This window comes from Myiozetetes cayanensis, unplaced genomic scaffold (genome assembly GCF_022539395.1).
Source record: "Myiozetetes cayanensis isolate MyiCay16 unplaced genomic scaffold, myiCay2020 scf14, whole genome shotgun sequence".
Classification (NCBI taxonomy): domain Eukaryota; kingdom Metazoa; phylum Chordata; class Aves; order Passeriformes; family Tyrannidae; genus Myiozetetes; species Myiozetetes cayanensis.
This window is the reverse complement of record NW_026087048.1, coordinates 12,240,812-12,257,260: the sequence shown is the minus strand read 5'-3', so window position 1 is coordinate 12,257,260 and position 16,449 is coordinate 12,240,812. Positions and strand designations below refer to the sequence as shown.

General features: G+C 39.8%; 1 protein-coding gene across 4 annotated transcripts in view; it reads left to right on the top strand.

Moving 5' to 3' along the window:
* The window catches only part of ARNT2 (aryl hydrocarbon receptor nuclear translocator 2), a 99,092-nt gene that overhangs the window by 52,786 nt on the left and 29,857 nt on the right, over nt 1–16,449 (top strand). For all 4 annotated transcript variants that reach the window (XM_050309282.1, XM_050309286.1, XM_050309285.1 and 1 more), the window contains 5 exons: nt 3,937–4,039; nt 5,893–5,958; nt 6,430–6,515; nt 13,677–13,753; nt 15,742–15,876. In XM_050309282.1, the coding sequence (XP_050165239.1) occupies nt 3,937–4,039; nt 5,893–5,958; nt 6,430–6,515; nt 13,677–13,753; nt 15,742–15,876 (467 nt within the window). The remainder of the gene's footprint in view (nt 1–3,936; nt 4,040–5,892; nt 5,959–6,429; nt 6,516–13,676; nt 13,754–15,741; nt 15,877–16,449) is intronic.

Here is a 16,449-nt window from a genome sequence, read left to right as displayed (position 1 = left end):
GTCATTTCAACTTGCACTGAAATTTCTACAGAAGAATGTTGTTATGTGGCAACCCTTCCTTCTAGTTACTGACTGAAGGGATTCTTAGAACTAGAACTCCAGCAGAGAAAGCATTTGTGATGGAATTAGGTGTTGAAGTTTAGGGGAGTTTTGAATCCACCAAAAAAAAAGAGAAAGAAATGAAAAAAGTAACAAAGAACAGACTGTGTTTGATTACCAGGCTATAAACCTTAGCATGCAGTGCATAAACATGGAGGAACAAATTTTCTAACAGGCTGGTGCTATTGTGTAAAAGTGGATTCGAGCCAAACTCCCAGATTTGAAACCCCATGAATTTCAGTAGGTCCAGGCCAATCCTTGGCTTAGGTTCATCTCAAACATTGCAAGCACAGAAAACGTGTCTGGACATTGACAGTAGCAATTGGAGGTCCAAAAGGGGAAGGTTTGTGCATAATCCGGTCTCTGTTTGCACACGCAAGGGGCATATCGGTGCCAGTATGAACATTTGTCCCCCTGATCATCCTGAGAGTGATTTTAGAGCATCTTTGAAAACACCCTGCAGGGAATGTTTCTGGCATGTATCCTCATTCCTTGAATCTGTTACCAACTTACCTCTTTAGGGGGAAGAGTTTTATATGACTTCTGTAATTTTACCCAAATAATGTGGTCCCCTCTGACAGCCCTTTCCTGTTACAACAGCTGACATCAGATTCCTGGATCACACAGCAGGTTCCTGCTCTGAGGACAACTGGTTTATTACAGGTTGAAGCAACACTGCCTTCTGGATGGGGACTGTAGTGGGGAGATTTCAACAAATGATCAATTATACCCAGACCAACTGTAGAGATTTACGTGCTACTTCTAATAAGCATTGTGCTCATTTGTTTGCTTTCTCCTTCGCAGCAGAGCAAATCTGGTTTCCTCCAAGTTGTGCAGCTGCTGTAAGTGGCAATAAGACAGCAGTGTCAGTCACAGCGGTGCTCCTGCTCTTGCTGTATCCCAGGGTTGTGTCTGGAGCTGGAGAGGAGAAAAGTTTTAACATGAAAATGAACTACATGCAATTACCAGTTTATGGGGAAGCTCATAAGGGATCCAGCTGGTGGTGGCACTGGGATGTTTAACTCTTCTACTGAAGGAACTAGAAGAAGAAATTAAAAAAATACATTCAACTTTAATGTCAGATGCACTTCATGTGCGTCCTGTGGAGAAACTTAAATGAGCATTTGTCATGGAAGATGCAGGAACACAGAGATAAGAATATTTTATGGTTCTGTGACAGAGCTATCATCAGGACATGCCACCTCCTTGAACTGTGTGACACTGAGATGCGATTTATGCCATTTTGCTTCACTTAGTCTATTGATCTATAATTCTCTTTTTGATACAATTTGATCATAAGTTTCTAGTATGAAATGAGACACAAACTGCTTGTTCTTTGTCAAAGTCTGCAGTCTATTGTTAGAGCTCTGCAAGGTTGACACATGCACGATGGACTATTGAAAAAAGCTGCTGAGAGAGCTTTGTCGTAATATCTGTGCACTAAACATTTCTCTGACTCATCCTCCCAAATAACCCCCTGCAGTGATTTTGTAAGTCAGGGCAAAATTTAGACTTCTGTTTGTTATCTAGTACATATTTCTAAGACATTGCCAAACAAAAAGCTAAGTTTAAAAACTCTGTATTTCGTTGTTGGGGGTTCCACACATGCCAAAGGAACACGTGTCAGCAATTCTAGACTTAGTGGCCACGTAATTGTGAAGTATCCTTTTTGTTTTGTTTTTTTTTTTAATAGATGTTCTTGGATGATAAAACCAGAGAAATTCCTATTAGCTGTTTGAGTTACATTTACTGTCACTGCTTTTTGATTAATACTAGTGTCTCTTCAAGAATTCATATTGGAATGGAAAAAAAAAGGTCACAGAAAACAACTTTTGTTTATGTGTATGACAAAGTTATTATGTCCAAAGAGAAAAATGCTTTTAATGATTTGATTTGACTGGCATGCTTACATGGACAGCCACTGGGTCCTGTACATGTGTACTGTCTTCATTTGCTTTGTCCTGTATGGCCCTCATTTGTGAATCAGTTTCCCTTCTGCCTGATGATACTTTATTTTTCTAAATTGTGTGATTTTTTGAGGGGATGGGGAAATAGACTGTGACTTTGGCTATAGAAAATAAGACAGAGAGACAGATTCCAATGCAGGGAAAGGAAGTGTATTTGAACTTCAGATCCATCCTATATCATATGGTCAGCATAACTGAGCTGGGAAATATGGTGGTATGATTTCTTCCCATCTCACACCTGAATCACAGACCAGTATTGATATATAGCCCAGTGCTCTGAATTGAAGCATCTTTAGAAATTGTTCCCAGGCTTGTTAACTTCTTAATCATCCGAGATACACCTTGAGGATACACCAAATGACCTGTTGCCAAGGGTGGCTTTCCTCCAGAAGGAGTTATCTGGAGCATACCTTAAGAGTAAAATGCTACTACCTAGTTCCTTATCTAAAATATTTATCTTTAAACTATTATGTAATGATTTTTCTCATTCATGGAGGGAAGTAAATATTTAAGGGTAAAGTTATTCTGAAATTGGTGTTTGGCAGTAGGATTATTTCATAACTTAATTTTTGGACAGAGACTTTTAAGTCAGTGTGGTGAGGAGACTGAATGTATTCTGCATGATTTCTTCAGTGCAGACAGAATATGGTATTGCTGTAAACTTGCCTAGTTACATCACAGTAAAGACTTAGGCTTATATAGTTTGTTATTGAAAGATACCCACCTTAAGCATGTTGGTTTGCTCATGGCCTGATGTCATCAGCACTGGTGGCTGTCATTTAATTGCCCAGCAGCTGTTCCACTGCATTTCTCTTGCCCACTGTCACTTCCACAGCTGCCTCCAGCCTTGAAGCACCATGGACCTGAGCCAGTCATTCATTTCTAGTCTGTGCAAGATTTTATACTTATCTGTTATACTTACCTGTTATCAGCTGAGCTGTAGATGCAAGAGTCCATTCTGTTAGATCTTCAGTGATAAACAGAGGCTTTTAGGTGATAACTAGTACCCTGCAGTCACTGATCTGAACATATCTGTAGTAGCCACTGCCTTCTGTTTTGAATGAAAAAATTAATCTGTTACCCCCTTTCTACCCCTGCTTTTTAATAAAGACCTCCCCAGACCTTCCATAGGGGTGCCAGCTCAGTGGTCCCTCTTGACGACTTGGTTGATGTCTGCTCTTTTGAGTGCTGTGCCCCTGGTGTGTGATTCTGAGGTTTGTAGTCAGCAGGGTCTGGACATGGACCTTGCATAGACTCGTGTTTCTGTTTGGTGAGTCAGATCCTCTACCTGATCCGGCTGAAAATTATCTTCAAAAATACTCTGACTTGTCAGGTTTTTATCACCTATGAGAGGGCCCCACCACAAGTGATATATCTCATTATCCAGAAGAAATGTGCTTCTCACCATCACAACAGCTCTGGCTGTGTGAGGTGCTGCTGTGGTGGGAGCATTCTGGATAGGCACAAGCACAGGGAAAGGGAGCAGCTGTCAGGGGAATGACACAAGTTGCTTTATCCACAGTTCTGGTAAAGAGTGGAGCAGATCAAGTCAAAAGCTGTGGCTGCTGTCGTTGTCTTGTCTGCCTCCAGACATTTGACTCTGCCTTGGAAGTTGGTCTTGGGCCAACCAAGAGAAGAGCCATCACTGTTGTGACTCAGAGTCAGTCTTGCTGAAATCATTAGTTAAGCCAGCACATAACTGATCCTCCCCTCTGAGACCAGGATCAAGATTTTTGTTGGTATTTTTTTCCCATAACTGGGCTAATGAATTCATAAGCATTCAGCTTATGAACTACTTGTTATCTTAGTTTCTGGTAAATAGAATTAAATTTATGCACTGACCACCAGTTGTTCTCCCTGGCATTTCTAGGACGAATCCTGGACTTGAAGACTGGAACAGTAAAGAAAGAGGGTCAGCAGTCCTCGATGAGAATGTGCATGGGATCCAGGCGCTCTTTCATTTGCAGGATGAGGTATGCATTTACCTTGGATTCCATGATGGTTCCAGTCCTGCCTCAGATTAAACTTCAGACCTTGGTTAAAAGCTAAAGCTGTAATGACACACTCCCATGAAGCATTTCTAGAATGCTTGCTTTTGGAACTGGAGGAAGACTGAAACCTTTCTTCCTTTACAATTGATGACAAAACAGCACCATGTTTGTGTGTTGTAGCTATTCTTATCAGTGTGGGGTGCTTTTTCCAGAGAACTTCATGACCACTTAACCCCTGGAATGTTAGCCATTGACTCTTCCAGTTAAGTTGTTTGAATCAATCCTTTAGGAACAAAGCTTTCGCAAGAGTAATGGAAGCCCAACTCTGTGTATTTTTTCAGCAAACCAATAATATTAAAAGAATTTTAAAGATAAACAGGAATTCAGTTGCAAACTTGCCAGCTATGTAGGAATTAACCTAAGCCTGGTATGAATTACCAGATGTCAGCTGGCTGATACTTGATAAATGAGTAATTGTTAGAGGCTTTTTAATTCGCAATTTTCCAACCTCTCCTGCAATGCTTGGGCTTCTTTAAAGATGTGAAAAGCCTGCCTAGTGCTTTTCACTGGGGCTCATGAGCACTTGTTTTGTTTTAGGTGCTAACAGGCTAAAATGCCTGTTGCTATTGCAATAAATTTCTGTCTGTGTGGTTAAGAAGGGAAAGTACATAATTGCATCTGCAACCTAAATACAATATATGTGCTGAAAACAGCAAATGCAAGATTCGTCACAGAGTGAAAAGCACAAAGCAGAATATTTGACATATTAAAGTACAGATACCTGTACTTTGGTTTTGTGGTGAATTTGCTTCATCATGTGAGGAGGCTGAATGTATGGCTCTTGGGTGCCACTGTAAGGTGTTTATATACTCTATACTTGCAAGATCAGACTTCACAGATAGAGCACCTAGAGCACCTTTCCCCCATAACTGGGAGTAAAAGAAATGCAGCTTGGAAGAGCAGCACAGGGAACTTTGCTTTTTCTTCCTCCAAGCTGCACACACTGATGGTGGTAGGAGGACTTTTTTGTGCGCAGAACACCAGGCCTAATGTGCTGTTTGCAGTTGTTCCCCAGCTTTCAAAACACCAATTCACATTGCAGTTATTTCCTAGCACTCTGATTCTATAAACTCCAGTGCACCAGAGTGATTTTACACGTGCCAGTAGCCCTATTGTTTTGTAATCCTAAATCTTATTTTAATTGTTCATTCCATCTCCTTGGCAATGACTGAGAAGAAAAAAAAGAAAGGCGGGGGGGGGTGTTAAAAAAAACCTTCTGGGAAGAATGAGCCTCAAATAGTTTGAACTTTTCTTGTGATTCTTTCTTTCACTGTTATTATTCCGTTTCCCATTGAAAATGAACTGCATTTACCCTTCAAACTATTTACTCAGCTTCAAAATGGTTGTTGAAATTTGACAGTTAGGCACAGTTAGAAATATCGCAAAATACACATGAATAAGTGTTAACGTTTCTTGACAGTGTACATAGTTTGATCTTGCAAACATTAGTTGAATGTCTGTTGACACTGGAGCTGGGGTATGGCAGTCAAAATGCTCTGTCCAGGGGAGCTACTGGAAAACTCAGATTGGTTTGTATGGATATTTGGTGTCCTGACTTATGTTCTTCTCTAGTTTTCACCCTGGTTTTATGGTACTTTGGAGAGTGTCTATTCTTTAGCCACTCTTGGAATATCAATTAGTTTTTAGGTTGGGGGAGTAGAGAAGGGAATCTTTTTCTAGTCTCTTCTGTTTTTCTAAAATAGAGAAAGTACATTTTCATCATGAGTATTTATAGCACTAATTTTTGAGTCCTGTAAACTGTAATCTACTTTTAGGTGCGGAAATGCTCCTCTGGATCATTTACCTCTGAACAGAATAACCACCATGAGAAAAAGATACAGGTACTATTATTTATTTTACCACAAACCAATTAGTTGCCATCAGCTCAGTGGCAAATGGGAGTGCTCATGCTCACTCCAGGAGTGCTGCCTGGATAAACACCTGCATTAGCAGGCAGTGTAAACAGCCCTGGGGCTGGGGAGAGAACTCACCACTAAATTTGGCTGTGGTGGAGTCACTGGACCTTTTTGCAAACAAAATCTTTTTGCACATGTCACTCAAATTCTTTGTCTTAACCAGCTCCATCTCTGAATTAAGCTTCAGTGTCTTTCTTGGAGAAATATTATGCAAAACAGGTGAAGCTTGAATAGCAAAGTAACAGAGCTGACAGTGCACAGAACTCTAGGTTGACACTTGGTTGTTTCCAACATAACTTATAAATACCAGTAAGTCATTAGCAGTCTTAGTTTAAAAGCACAAAGCTATTCTGCGTGTCAATCAAGATGGTATTTTTGTGTTTCTTGTTCACTTAGGAATGGCCTTGGCCCAGTGAAAGAAGGAGAAGCACAATATGCTGTTGTCCATTGCACTGGCTATATCAAGGCGTGGCCACCAGCAGGTGAGTGTCTCTCATTGAAGGTGTTGTGCAACATACTGTCAGTGACAGCTGAAAACCTGGCTCAGGTTTCTTTGCTTCTAGAAAAACTGTGAATTTTAGGGGGGGGTTACCAGTTAAATCTTGTCTTGAGAAGCTCTTGATAACAATAAATCAGCTGCTTATTTACTCAAGGCATCCCCAATTTCCATGTGACACCCTTCTCAATTTCATTGGCACAGAGCAACTGTAAGTACTGTCAGTAATGCAGAATTCCAGCAACTGGGAACAAAAGTTTTCAACCTTATAAACCAGGATAAAAATGGTCTGATTTGAAGAAGGTGGATGCAAAGCATGTGTACCTCTAGAAAACACCAGCTAATACTTTACACTTAAGTACTGAATTGCAAGCACCTGTGTATGAAAATGTGTAATTCCAGTTTAGGCACATGGGTTTTCACAGTGATGGTGTTACTTGAGAATGTTCAGTATTTGTGATAAATTCTGTTTTGAGGCTGTTTTCTTGGGAATAAATCTTGGCGTATTGCTTTGAACTACAGAGAAAAACATTTACCTGCTGGAACTCAGTATTACATATGGGAGTATTTACCTTTGAAAAATTCCAAGAGGAGACAGAGGAGCTCATCCAGACATGGTTATGAGCGGGGTTAGTTGACCTTGGCGTTTGCAGGAGTTGAAGAGGCTGTTTGCAATGTGACAGTGCTGCTGGCATGAATCAAACCAGAGCTATCCTGCCCTTTTGCGGTCGTGTACCACAGCCATAAATCACATTTATCCAGAGATGATGAGTGCTAAGAGGTCGTTTGTACCAAGTCTGTGCAGTGGGGTGCAGACACCAGCATGCAGATGTGAATTTCTTGTTAGGTTTCTGCAGAATTGGGAAGCAGAGGAAAACTTCCCCTCTTGTTGCTAATGGGATTTAATAGGAGTGAAAATGTTTCAGTTTTACTTCTGTCTCAAAAGAGTGAGAGCACTGTGTGTGTCAAGTGCTCTGAAAATGGCAGGGTTTTTTCTGTTTTGTTTTCTTCCACAAAAAAATTAACTTTTTCATTGGTAGTTCCAAACATAATTGAATTCAACCTTGATATACTGGGTGTCTCTCCAGGAACGTGCAGGTCAAATAAGATTTCTTTCAACTCCTTGCTTGGCTTGAATGAGAAGCTTGCTACATGTTTAAAGACATCTAACACTTTGAGGTGTATGTTGCTAGTGCAGAGCTGCAGATGCATGAACTGATGTCATCACTAGGTTATGACATCGGCGATGTGTGCCCTTCAGCCACCATTTCTGCAGGACAGCAGGTATGCAGTGCAGGAGTATGGGATTAAAAGGATCTTCTGGATCTTTGAGTGCCCAGTGGCCAGGTATCAGTCACATTGGAAGTTCCAGTTTACGTTAGTGAGATGTTTTCCCTGTCTCCAACTCTTCCAAAACGCCACTGCTTTCCCATGCCTAACAACCTCTTTAATTTTCAGTCCTCATTATTTTATGGGAAGTTTTTATTTCACTGAAGGTCAAGTGGGAGTTTTCCTGCCTTATGTCTCTGTCTCTCTCCAGTGTTCTGGTGCATTTCCAGGAGGAGATCATATCCTGTCAGCCTGGACTTAGCATAGATAATCCAGCCCACTTCTACTCTCCGTTCTCACAATGCATTCTCTTTATCCTTTTGACTTTTCTCTGCGCTTGTTTGTGTTTTCATATCCCAAAATGCAGATCACTGGCACTATACACTCTTGTTTCAGAGAAGATTGTAGTGGTGTATAATGCAAACAATATTTCCTGTCTTAACTGGCAGTGTATGATACAGCATCCTTCTCTTTTCTGTAGTGCATCCTACTGGCATCCTCAGCCACCTGATATATGTACCAGCCTGCCTTTTCCTCAGTTGTCAGCTGCAGATCTTCTTGCTTTGAACTGTGTGATGTTTCAATTAGTAATACCAAGTTCCATCCCGTTTCTGTTGCTGTAGCTTATGACTGTTATTAGTCCCCAAGTGCGTGCTTAAGCATTTAGTAATGTTGGATTTCATCCCATTTCTGTTACTCCACTCCTCAGAGTCACATGGTGCTCCCTTATGATATCCCAGTGCTCCTCCACAGTGTTAATATCTCCAAACTATAGCACGATCCTAAGGGATGTTTTTGATTTTTATGGCATTCTGTGGAATTTCAGTGGTCTTTATGTTACCATCCAAATTTTTACTCATATTAGTCATGACTGAGTGCCTTTTTCAGGGCACATAGTGTTGAAAATTGGGGCCTTTTTCATGAGTGTTTATTTGCCCTCCCAGTCTTCCCTACTTTGTGCTGGTGATTGTCATGCATCCATTGACTTTCAGAGTTAGGTGGGAATATCCATGGGCTGAATTTTTCCCCTATATTTTTAGGTAAATAAATGGCAACATACTGCTTCCTTCTCTTTTCCTGTGGTATAATCTGCAAAGCAAGTGAAATAACTGCAGCAATAATGGAATTTGCTAAGGTTTTTCTACCCTGCAATAAAATTACATTTGTTCAAATAAGTTAGAGAGCAGCAAGCCCTGGCCTTTGCATCGTCTCTGGATTCTTGGGAATAAATGGGCTTGTGCTAAATCACTGCTGTTTAAAAATTCATCTGTGGAAAAGATAATTTTCATTTATTTTTCAGTTGCCAAGTGGGCACTCTAACATAAACTCCAGATCCTTTTCTCTCAAAGCATGCAGTGTGGCATGTGCATTGTATAGGTAATATACAACACAAAACATACTTTCAAAAACAAAATAACAAGTATTTAGCAAATGCTCTTATTCTGTTCTTAACCTATTTTGTTTAGCACTTGTTATTTTCTCTTTATGGGTTGAATTGCATTGTCTGTGGCCAGTGTGTAGTTTTTTTTAGTCCCACACTGAATATAACAGAATCAGTGGTGATACAGAAATATCAAGAACTGCTCTCTCATCATTATTAGTATGACAGACTATCAGGTTTGACAGTGCTGCTGCAGTCAGGAGTCTATGCAAATCTGAAGTAATCTGGGTACTTCAAATAGGTAAAAAAGAATAAGCTACAGACAGCTGGCACTAGTATGGTGGCATATTTTAAGGACTGGGTTTGTTGTGTTATGGCTCGGGTCTGTGGTCAGCATGAAAACATTTTGAACATCTCACCTGCTGTTCTGGTTTTTCTCATTTTTATGGAGCAGAAAAGCTCAGGTACTTGCAGACTGCTTTTAGCCCCTTTTTCACTGAAAAGTGGGAGAGAAAACATAAGGAAGCATCATGCCTCATCCTCTGTTCAGGCTGTTTGTTAATGGTCCATTCATTTTCCTCCACAATGCCTGAAAAGAGAAGGGTAAAACTAAGATCAAGTGCAAAACCCCACCTATGATACTTACATGCTTATATCCCTATAAATTATGCGTTGGCCTCAAGTAATTGGGGTAAACTTTGTGTGGAAGTCAAAGGAAAAAGGAGTCAGGTAATCCAGATGGACATTCCAGCCAGTTATGTTGCACTGTGAGATCGAATAGTGAGAGTTGGGTTATTTTGAATGAGGTAGGAGGATTGCTGGTTTGGAACTGGGTGAGCACCAATTCCAGCCTTTGTCCCTTTGTTCCCAGCAAAGCAGCACAGCTAGAACTTGTGATCCTTAGCCTAGACAGTGCTTCAGATTCATAATCAGTCACAAAACCAAGAAATACTGACCTTCTCTTGATTATTCCATTTTCAACTTAGGCAAGATTTGCTTTTCTTCTGTGTTTTTTCCCCTTTGAACGTCTCATTCCTGAAGGAAATGAATCTTCTGTGGTCCATATGATATTTTCCTAAAAGGTTGTTTTTTTCATGCCATAACAATTGATGGAAAATATTTGGTGTAGAGAGAATATACAGTCTGTCAGGATGTTGGTTGTTTTCTGTAAATCAAAGCCAGGACCTGCAGGAAAGCACATAGTGAAGAAAAGGCTTAGATTGATACTTGTTTCAAGAACTTTCAATGAAGAGTGCCAAAATAATGTCAAATTCAGATAATGTTGAAATCTTTTTTTTCTCTTTAGTTAAAAAAGAAACATTTTAGTCTTCCAAGTCAGACTTACGGTAACGTCTTAACCACAGCATGCCGAAGCTGTTAGGTTATTTTTAAAGTTTTGGCCAGAATCTGGACATTTGTGCAAAATAGTCCCTTCTTCCAATACAAAACAAAGTAGTTGCATGAATATTCCTTGCAGTGCCGTCATTTTTAAGGCTCTATTTATTTTTTTGAAGAAAGTAGAATTTAGTTTTTATTGGGATTTTCCACGAGATTTTTTTTGCCCCTGGTATGCCATAAACATGCACAGCTTTTCTTTGTATGAAAGCCTTTTTCCATTGTTGTGCATCGGAGATAAAGTCACACAGTGCAGTTCCATCCCCAAGCAAGTAACCATCAGAAATGGTTCTGATGGAGACAGGCATTAGCAGGGGATTGCTAATGACCTCTGGACACTTAAATTACATCTTTCTAAAGTCTCGTAAATCATTTAATTTTTAGTGTAGTGAAATAAAACCACAAGTCCACTAACACTGTTCTGTGTCTCACAGAGAATATGGGGCAGGAGGGTAGAGGGAAAAAAGGCAGAATATGAAGCTGTTATGTTGTTAGAGCCAAGTGGAAGCTCATTGGGAAAACTAAAAAGTTCCTTATGTCCACACAAACACATGCCATTGCCCTGTGGGAAACTGTTTGCTGGCATAAAGGACACTTGGAAATTAAATATAACCTCTGACGGCACCGCATTCTATTTGTGATGCTCAGTTGCAGGCTTAGCTTTGCAAATTGTTGATATTAACTCGAGCAAGCACAGCACTGTATTTATTATTCAAGAGGAGCGTGTATTTGGTGTTGAGAAATAAAGCCTCTCACAGGGTTATGCATAAAGAATGTGAATAACTAATGTATGTTTATGTTGTTGATGTCCCCTAAAGATCAGTTTCATGGCTACATTCCTCCAAGCTCTTACCTTTTTTAGAGATAATGATGGTACTTGGCTGTGTCCAGGAGCAAAATTACATTATGTTAAGAGCTGAACAAACAAGTATTAAGTGCAGTGCACACATCTTTATTTATCTGTCCATATTGGATTGTGTTCAATAAGAAGTGTGCTAAAGCAAAAGTAAATTTCTTCTGCAAATGCATCCTCCCATATAAGCACACCCACAGCTGAATCTTTGGAACTACCAGCAAAAGAGTAAAGAAAATTATTTCCGTCAATGGAATGCTGCCAGTAATGGCACCTACATTGCAGAGGAGCACACAATCATTCTGTCATATTTTTTCTCTAGGCACTTCAGGGAAGGGTTAGCAATCCCCTGGGTCATGTATTGATTAATTCCAGGCAGGTTGGTTTTTATTCATAGAGTGTCTTGTGGGATAACCCAACTAATACATTTTCCAGTGTGTTATACAGTCCAAATGTAATCCACCTTGGGGAGGAAAAAAACAAAAAGGGGTGTGAAAATTATAACAACAGCCTCCCTTTGTCAACAGAGTGACATCAGAAATAATGTTTCTTAGCTAGGTTTAATTTTGGAGATTGTTTATATTGCTTTGAGTTTATTTGAGTTTATTTGGGAAATAGCAAGCATGGACCAAGTTCCTAAAAATGAAAGCATTGTTGAAAGCTGCAGGAAAAAAAAGATTATGCAAAGTGGAAGCCATCCAGCTGTATCTTTGCTGTCCTTTGCAATACTCTGTGCCACTAAGGAAATAACTGAGAAAGCTTTTGAAGTCAAGGGAAAATACTTTAAATTTGTCCTTCTCAAATGAAAAACTCCATTTAAAAGGGATCTTTTGGTTAAGGTTATCCAACTGCAGTGCCTGGAGTTATTTCCTTGAAACAGTTCTTGTTAGATGGGACAATAATGTTCCTCTCTAAAACGCTTGAGATCTCTTGATAAAATCCTAGTTACCAGTCAGGGGCTGCAAATGAAGCTGTGCCCTCCAGATTCTGAAATCAATTGCAGGACAAGTTTGAATATATATACAGGAAACATGACGGGTTTTCTTTCATACACTGTGTGTTTTATTTTATTACATAGCTCAATGAGGACCAAAAAACACCTGTAAAGTGCTGTTTGGAAGCTGATTGTCAGATAAGATTCGACTATTTTGATACAAAATAACTTCCTTAGAGACGATTTCAGTTCAGTCAGCAGCATTTATAGTCATTTTTCAGAGGTGTCATTTAAGGAAGTGTTGTGTTGTCATCCTCTGCATAGTCCAGAGATTGACTTACATTGGGGATTATAAATTTAGAGAATAAATTGGCTGTTGTTTTGTAATTGATAGCTGCTTTGCAGTTAATTTCATTAATGCTTGTAAGTACCTCTTAAATGATTCACTGCCTGTTGTGACTGAATTACTTGAAAAGCCTTGTGAAAGAGTTTACAGATCACTTAAAATAAGTCAGTGGTGTCACTCTTGGAAGTTGTTTTTTCAAGTGCTTTATAGGAAATTGGTATCTCAAAAGTGGAGTTGGGAAATAGCCTTAACTAAAGGCTTAGCCAACAAGCAAGTAAACAGTGTTAATCTGGATGTTCCTATTTGTGAAACACTGAGATGGAAAATAGTACACGTGTATGTTTTGAAATTATTCCTGTGTTTATAACAGTTACTCCTGTTACTCAACTGAATAGCAAAGCATCCGCATTTTTTCAGTCTTTCAGCATAGTGACCCAGATTTAGTCCGTTATAGAAAAAAGTAATACCAGCTGTTAAATATGAGCGTAAAATTAATGATTAATTTAGGCTGTGCCTTGTTTATAAGGCTCATTATAATATATTATTCACAAAGGAGAATGAACATAGTGTGTATTCACTGACCATTTCAGTGACCTCATGGTTCCAGTAACATGCTCATGGAAATCTTACTGTCCATCTCAGTGTATAATGGAATTTTAGTATCTGCTTTGTCTTCAGCAGCCAGAATTCCTGCCATGGGTCCTGTGTATGCATGTGGGGTATGTAGGATTGAGCATAACTAGAAAGATCATCTGATCTAACACTTGAAATAATGAGTGAATCCTAGAGAAGAAACGAAAGTTATTTTGTATGATTTAGATCATCTAGAACAGTATAAAACCAGGTCAACAACATCTAGTTTTATCACAATTTCCTAATTGTAACAGTATTTATTATCATTTACTCTAGGAATGACTATACCAGAAGAAGATGCTGATGTGGGTCAAGGTAGTAAATATTGCCTCGTGGCAATAGGAAGGCTTCAGGTAATGCCAGTCTTTCCTTATACAAACTATTTCTGAAAGCATGATCACTGTTTTGATTTAGTTGTAAAAGATTTGTGCTATGTTTTGGTACTAAACTGTAAATTCTAATGTGCCTCCAATATATGAAGTGCCTTGATGTCTGTTTGCACTCAGTCACTTTCAACAGAGCAAAATGACACTGTAATTTTGGTGCATATGTGTACTTACTACAGTAAGAACAGCAAAGATGCTTCTGAAGATGAGTGTGTACAGATCTGCCATTTTTTACGGTGTGTAGGGCTGGGATATTGTAGATAGTGAGAAGCATGGCAGTACAGGTGCTGGAGATGGTGAGTTAAAGGGGCTCCCAAATCCAGTGATATGCTCTGTGCCATTTTTCCATTCATTCTCTCTCTCTGGCTAATCAAGTACTTCAAAAACTGATTGCAGGAGGTATTCTGAAAATGGCAAAGATAAGGTAGTCAAGAGGCACTTCAGAAATCACAGCTTTATTCTCAGTGTGTGTTATGTTGTGCATTCAGATGAGATGTCAGCTGAAGGAACTGGGAGAATAAAATTTTTACTTACATTTTGTCCAGACAGTTGCAACCGTTGTAGTGCATTTTCTTCCTTTTTTCATCACTGACAAGAGCTCAGGGCAGGAGCTAAAGCAGCCGTGGTGAATCTCCATCACCGCGGCAGGGAGGCTAATTTTTATCTTCCTGGTCTGGGAATTCTGCCACGGGGGAACATGTTTGAGCCTCTTGCATGATCTCCTGCACTCATTACCATCTGCTGGGATGGTATCGCTCCTTCAGAGGAGAGGTAGAATGACCTTTCGTTACAGCACAGGTGCCAAGCCCGTCTCACCTGAGGTGAACAGCCTGTAGAGGGGGTCTGCATTGCCATGGCAGAGCTGCAGAAGTATTACAGGATGGTTTCTAGGTTAATCATGCTTTCATAATCAAGAGTAATATATTCCACTAACGGAGAGAAGGAAGTTATGGGGGATTCATATGTTACAGCTGCCAAAGGAAGATGATTTCCAAGAAAATCACATTAATAATGTATGGAGTGTCAAAGCATCTGTTATGTCAGAAGAGCCATCAGGGTATGTGAGGGAGGGCAAGAGGAGGCTCTGTGGGTGGGTTAAATCACAGAGGAGTCAAGGTGCTTAAAAACTCTGTTAAACTTTGTTCTCTAACAGCAAATTGAAATCTTGCATACAGTTAACTGGCTAATCAGCTTCAAGACAGCAAAAAGAGGAGATTTTTCTCATTTTACATTGGGACCTTTCAGCAGAGGCAGCTCTGAAAGTTGTAAGAAAACTGATGGTCTCATTTGTAACCCCAGTAGGACAGAATGGATATGAAATGACCTGATTGCACAGATTTCATGCAGAGAGCTGGAAATGCATCATTCTCTCTGGTGAGATTTGAGGAACGGTTAGAGGACTGTGTTTTTCATTATGAACAGGCACTTGCTGACATAATAGCCCCTGCCTCAGCCTCTGGAGGACTTTACTCAGGTTCTAGGGTGTTTCGAGTAAGGTTCACATCACCTGAAATATGGGTGTTTAATCTGAGCAGTCCTGTTGGATATGTCTACAGATAGTGTGTTGACTTCTAGAGACGGATGTTCCTATCCTAAAATGGGAGCACTGCATTGTCCTCTGAAAGTCTGTCATTTTTGATTGACAAACGTAGGAACCAAGATGCCTAATGTGCTGCAAAGTGAGATTAATCCAGCTGTATTTACATCCTTACGATGTCCCTCCTTCTTGGGAATTTCTGGATTATTTGTTTTTCTGCTGTGCTGTTAACTATAGAGGGGTGTCATGGGGTGAGGTGTTTGGTCTGCAAACTAAAGGATATTCTGTGTCATTTGTCTGCTGTTGTTTTATTTATGACTTCCTTCAGTACTTAGCAGTCTGCCAGCAGATTCTGTTCCTTAGTCATGTAATCAAATTTGACTTGAGGTGACTGTTCCGTGGACTTCCTTGTTCCTAGGTAACCAGCTCTCCAGTGTGCATGGACATGAATGGTATGTCAGTCCCCACTGAGTTCCTGTCTAGGCACAACTCTGACGGAGTCATCACCTTTGTCGACCCGAGGTGCATCAGCGTCATTGGCTACCAGCCCCAGGTCTGTGACCACTGGGAACGTGGAGAATGGTTAGAGCTAATGAAGAAAATTCCATTTGCAAACATGAAATATTTGTAGCTGATAATTCATATGTTGTGCACTAAATGCTTTTCATTTTTCTTTGCTGTCCACCCCTCTATAAAATTTTGGTTTCCCCTTTAGTGTATGGGATATCTTTTTATACCTTTAGATCTGATTAGAATTCTAACAGCAAAGTGCTCTAAACCTTGCACAGCTTTACAGTGAAGACATTTCTGTGATAGAAAGTTAACAATGCTTGGAGAGAGTTTTAATCTGGTAGACCTTTGCTTCTGCCAATCTACTGAACAGTAAGCAAACATCATTTATGGCATATATTTTCCTTTAGGCTTACATCTGCTCCTCTGAACAGGAGGCTAGTACAGAACTGAGCAGAATAGTAAATGAACTCCTGACTACAACTCTCCCTCAGATAACTCCCAACAGTTGCAGTTTAGAGGCAAAAATAATTTCTTGTTCATTTGTTTTTCAATTTATTTTGATTTTAGATAGCTTCATAATAACTATTTTTACAAAAATTAGTGCCGTAAAATG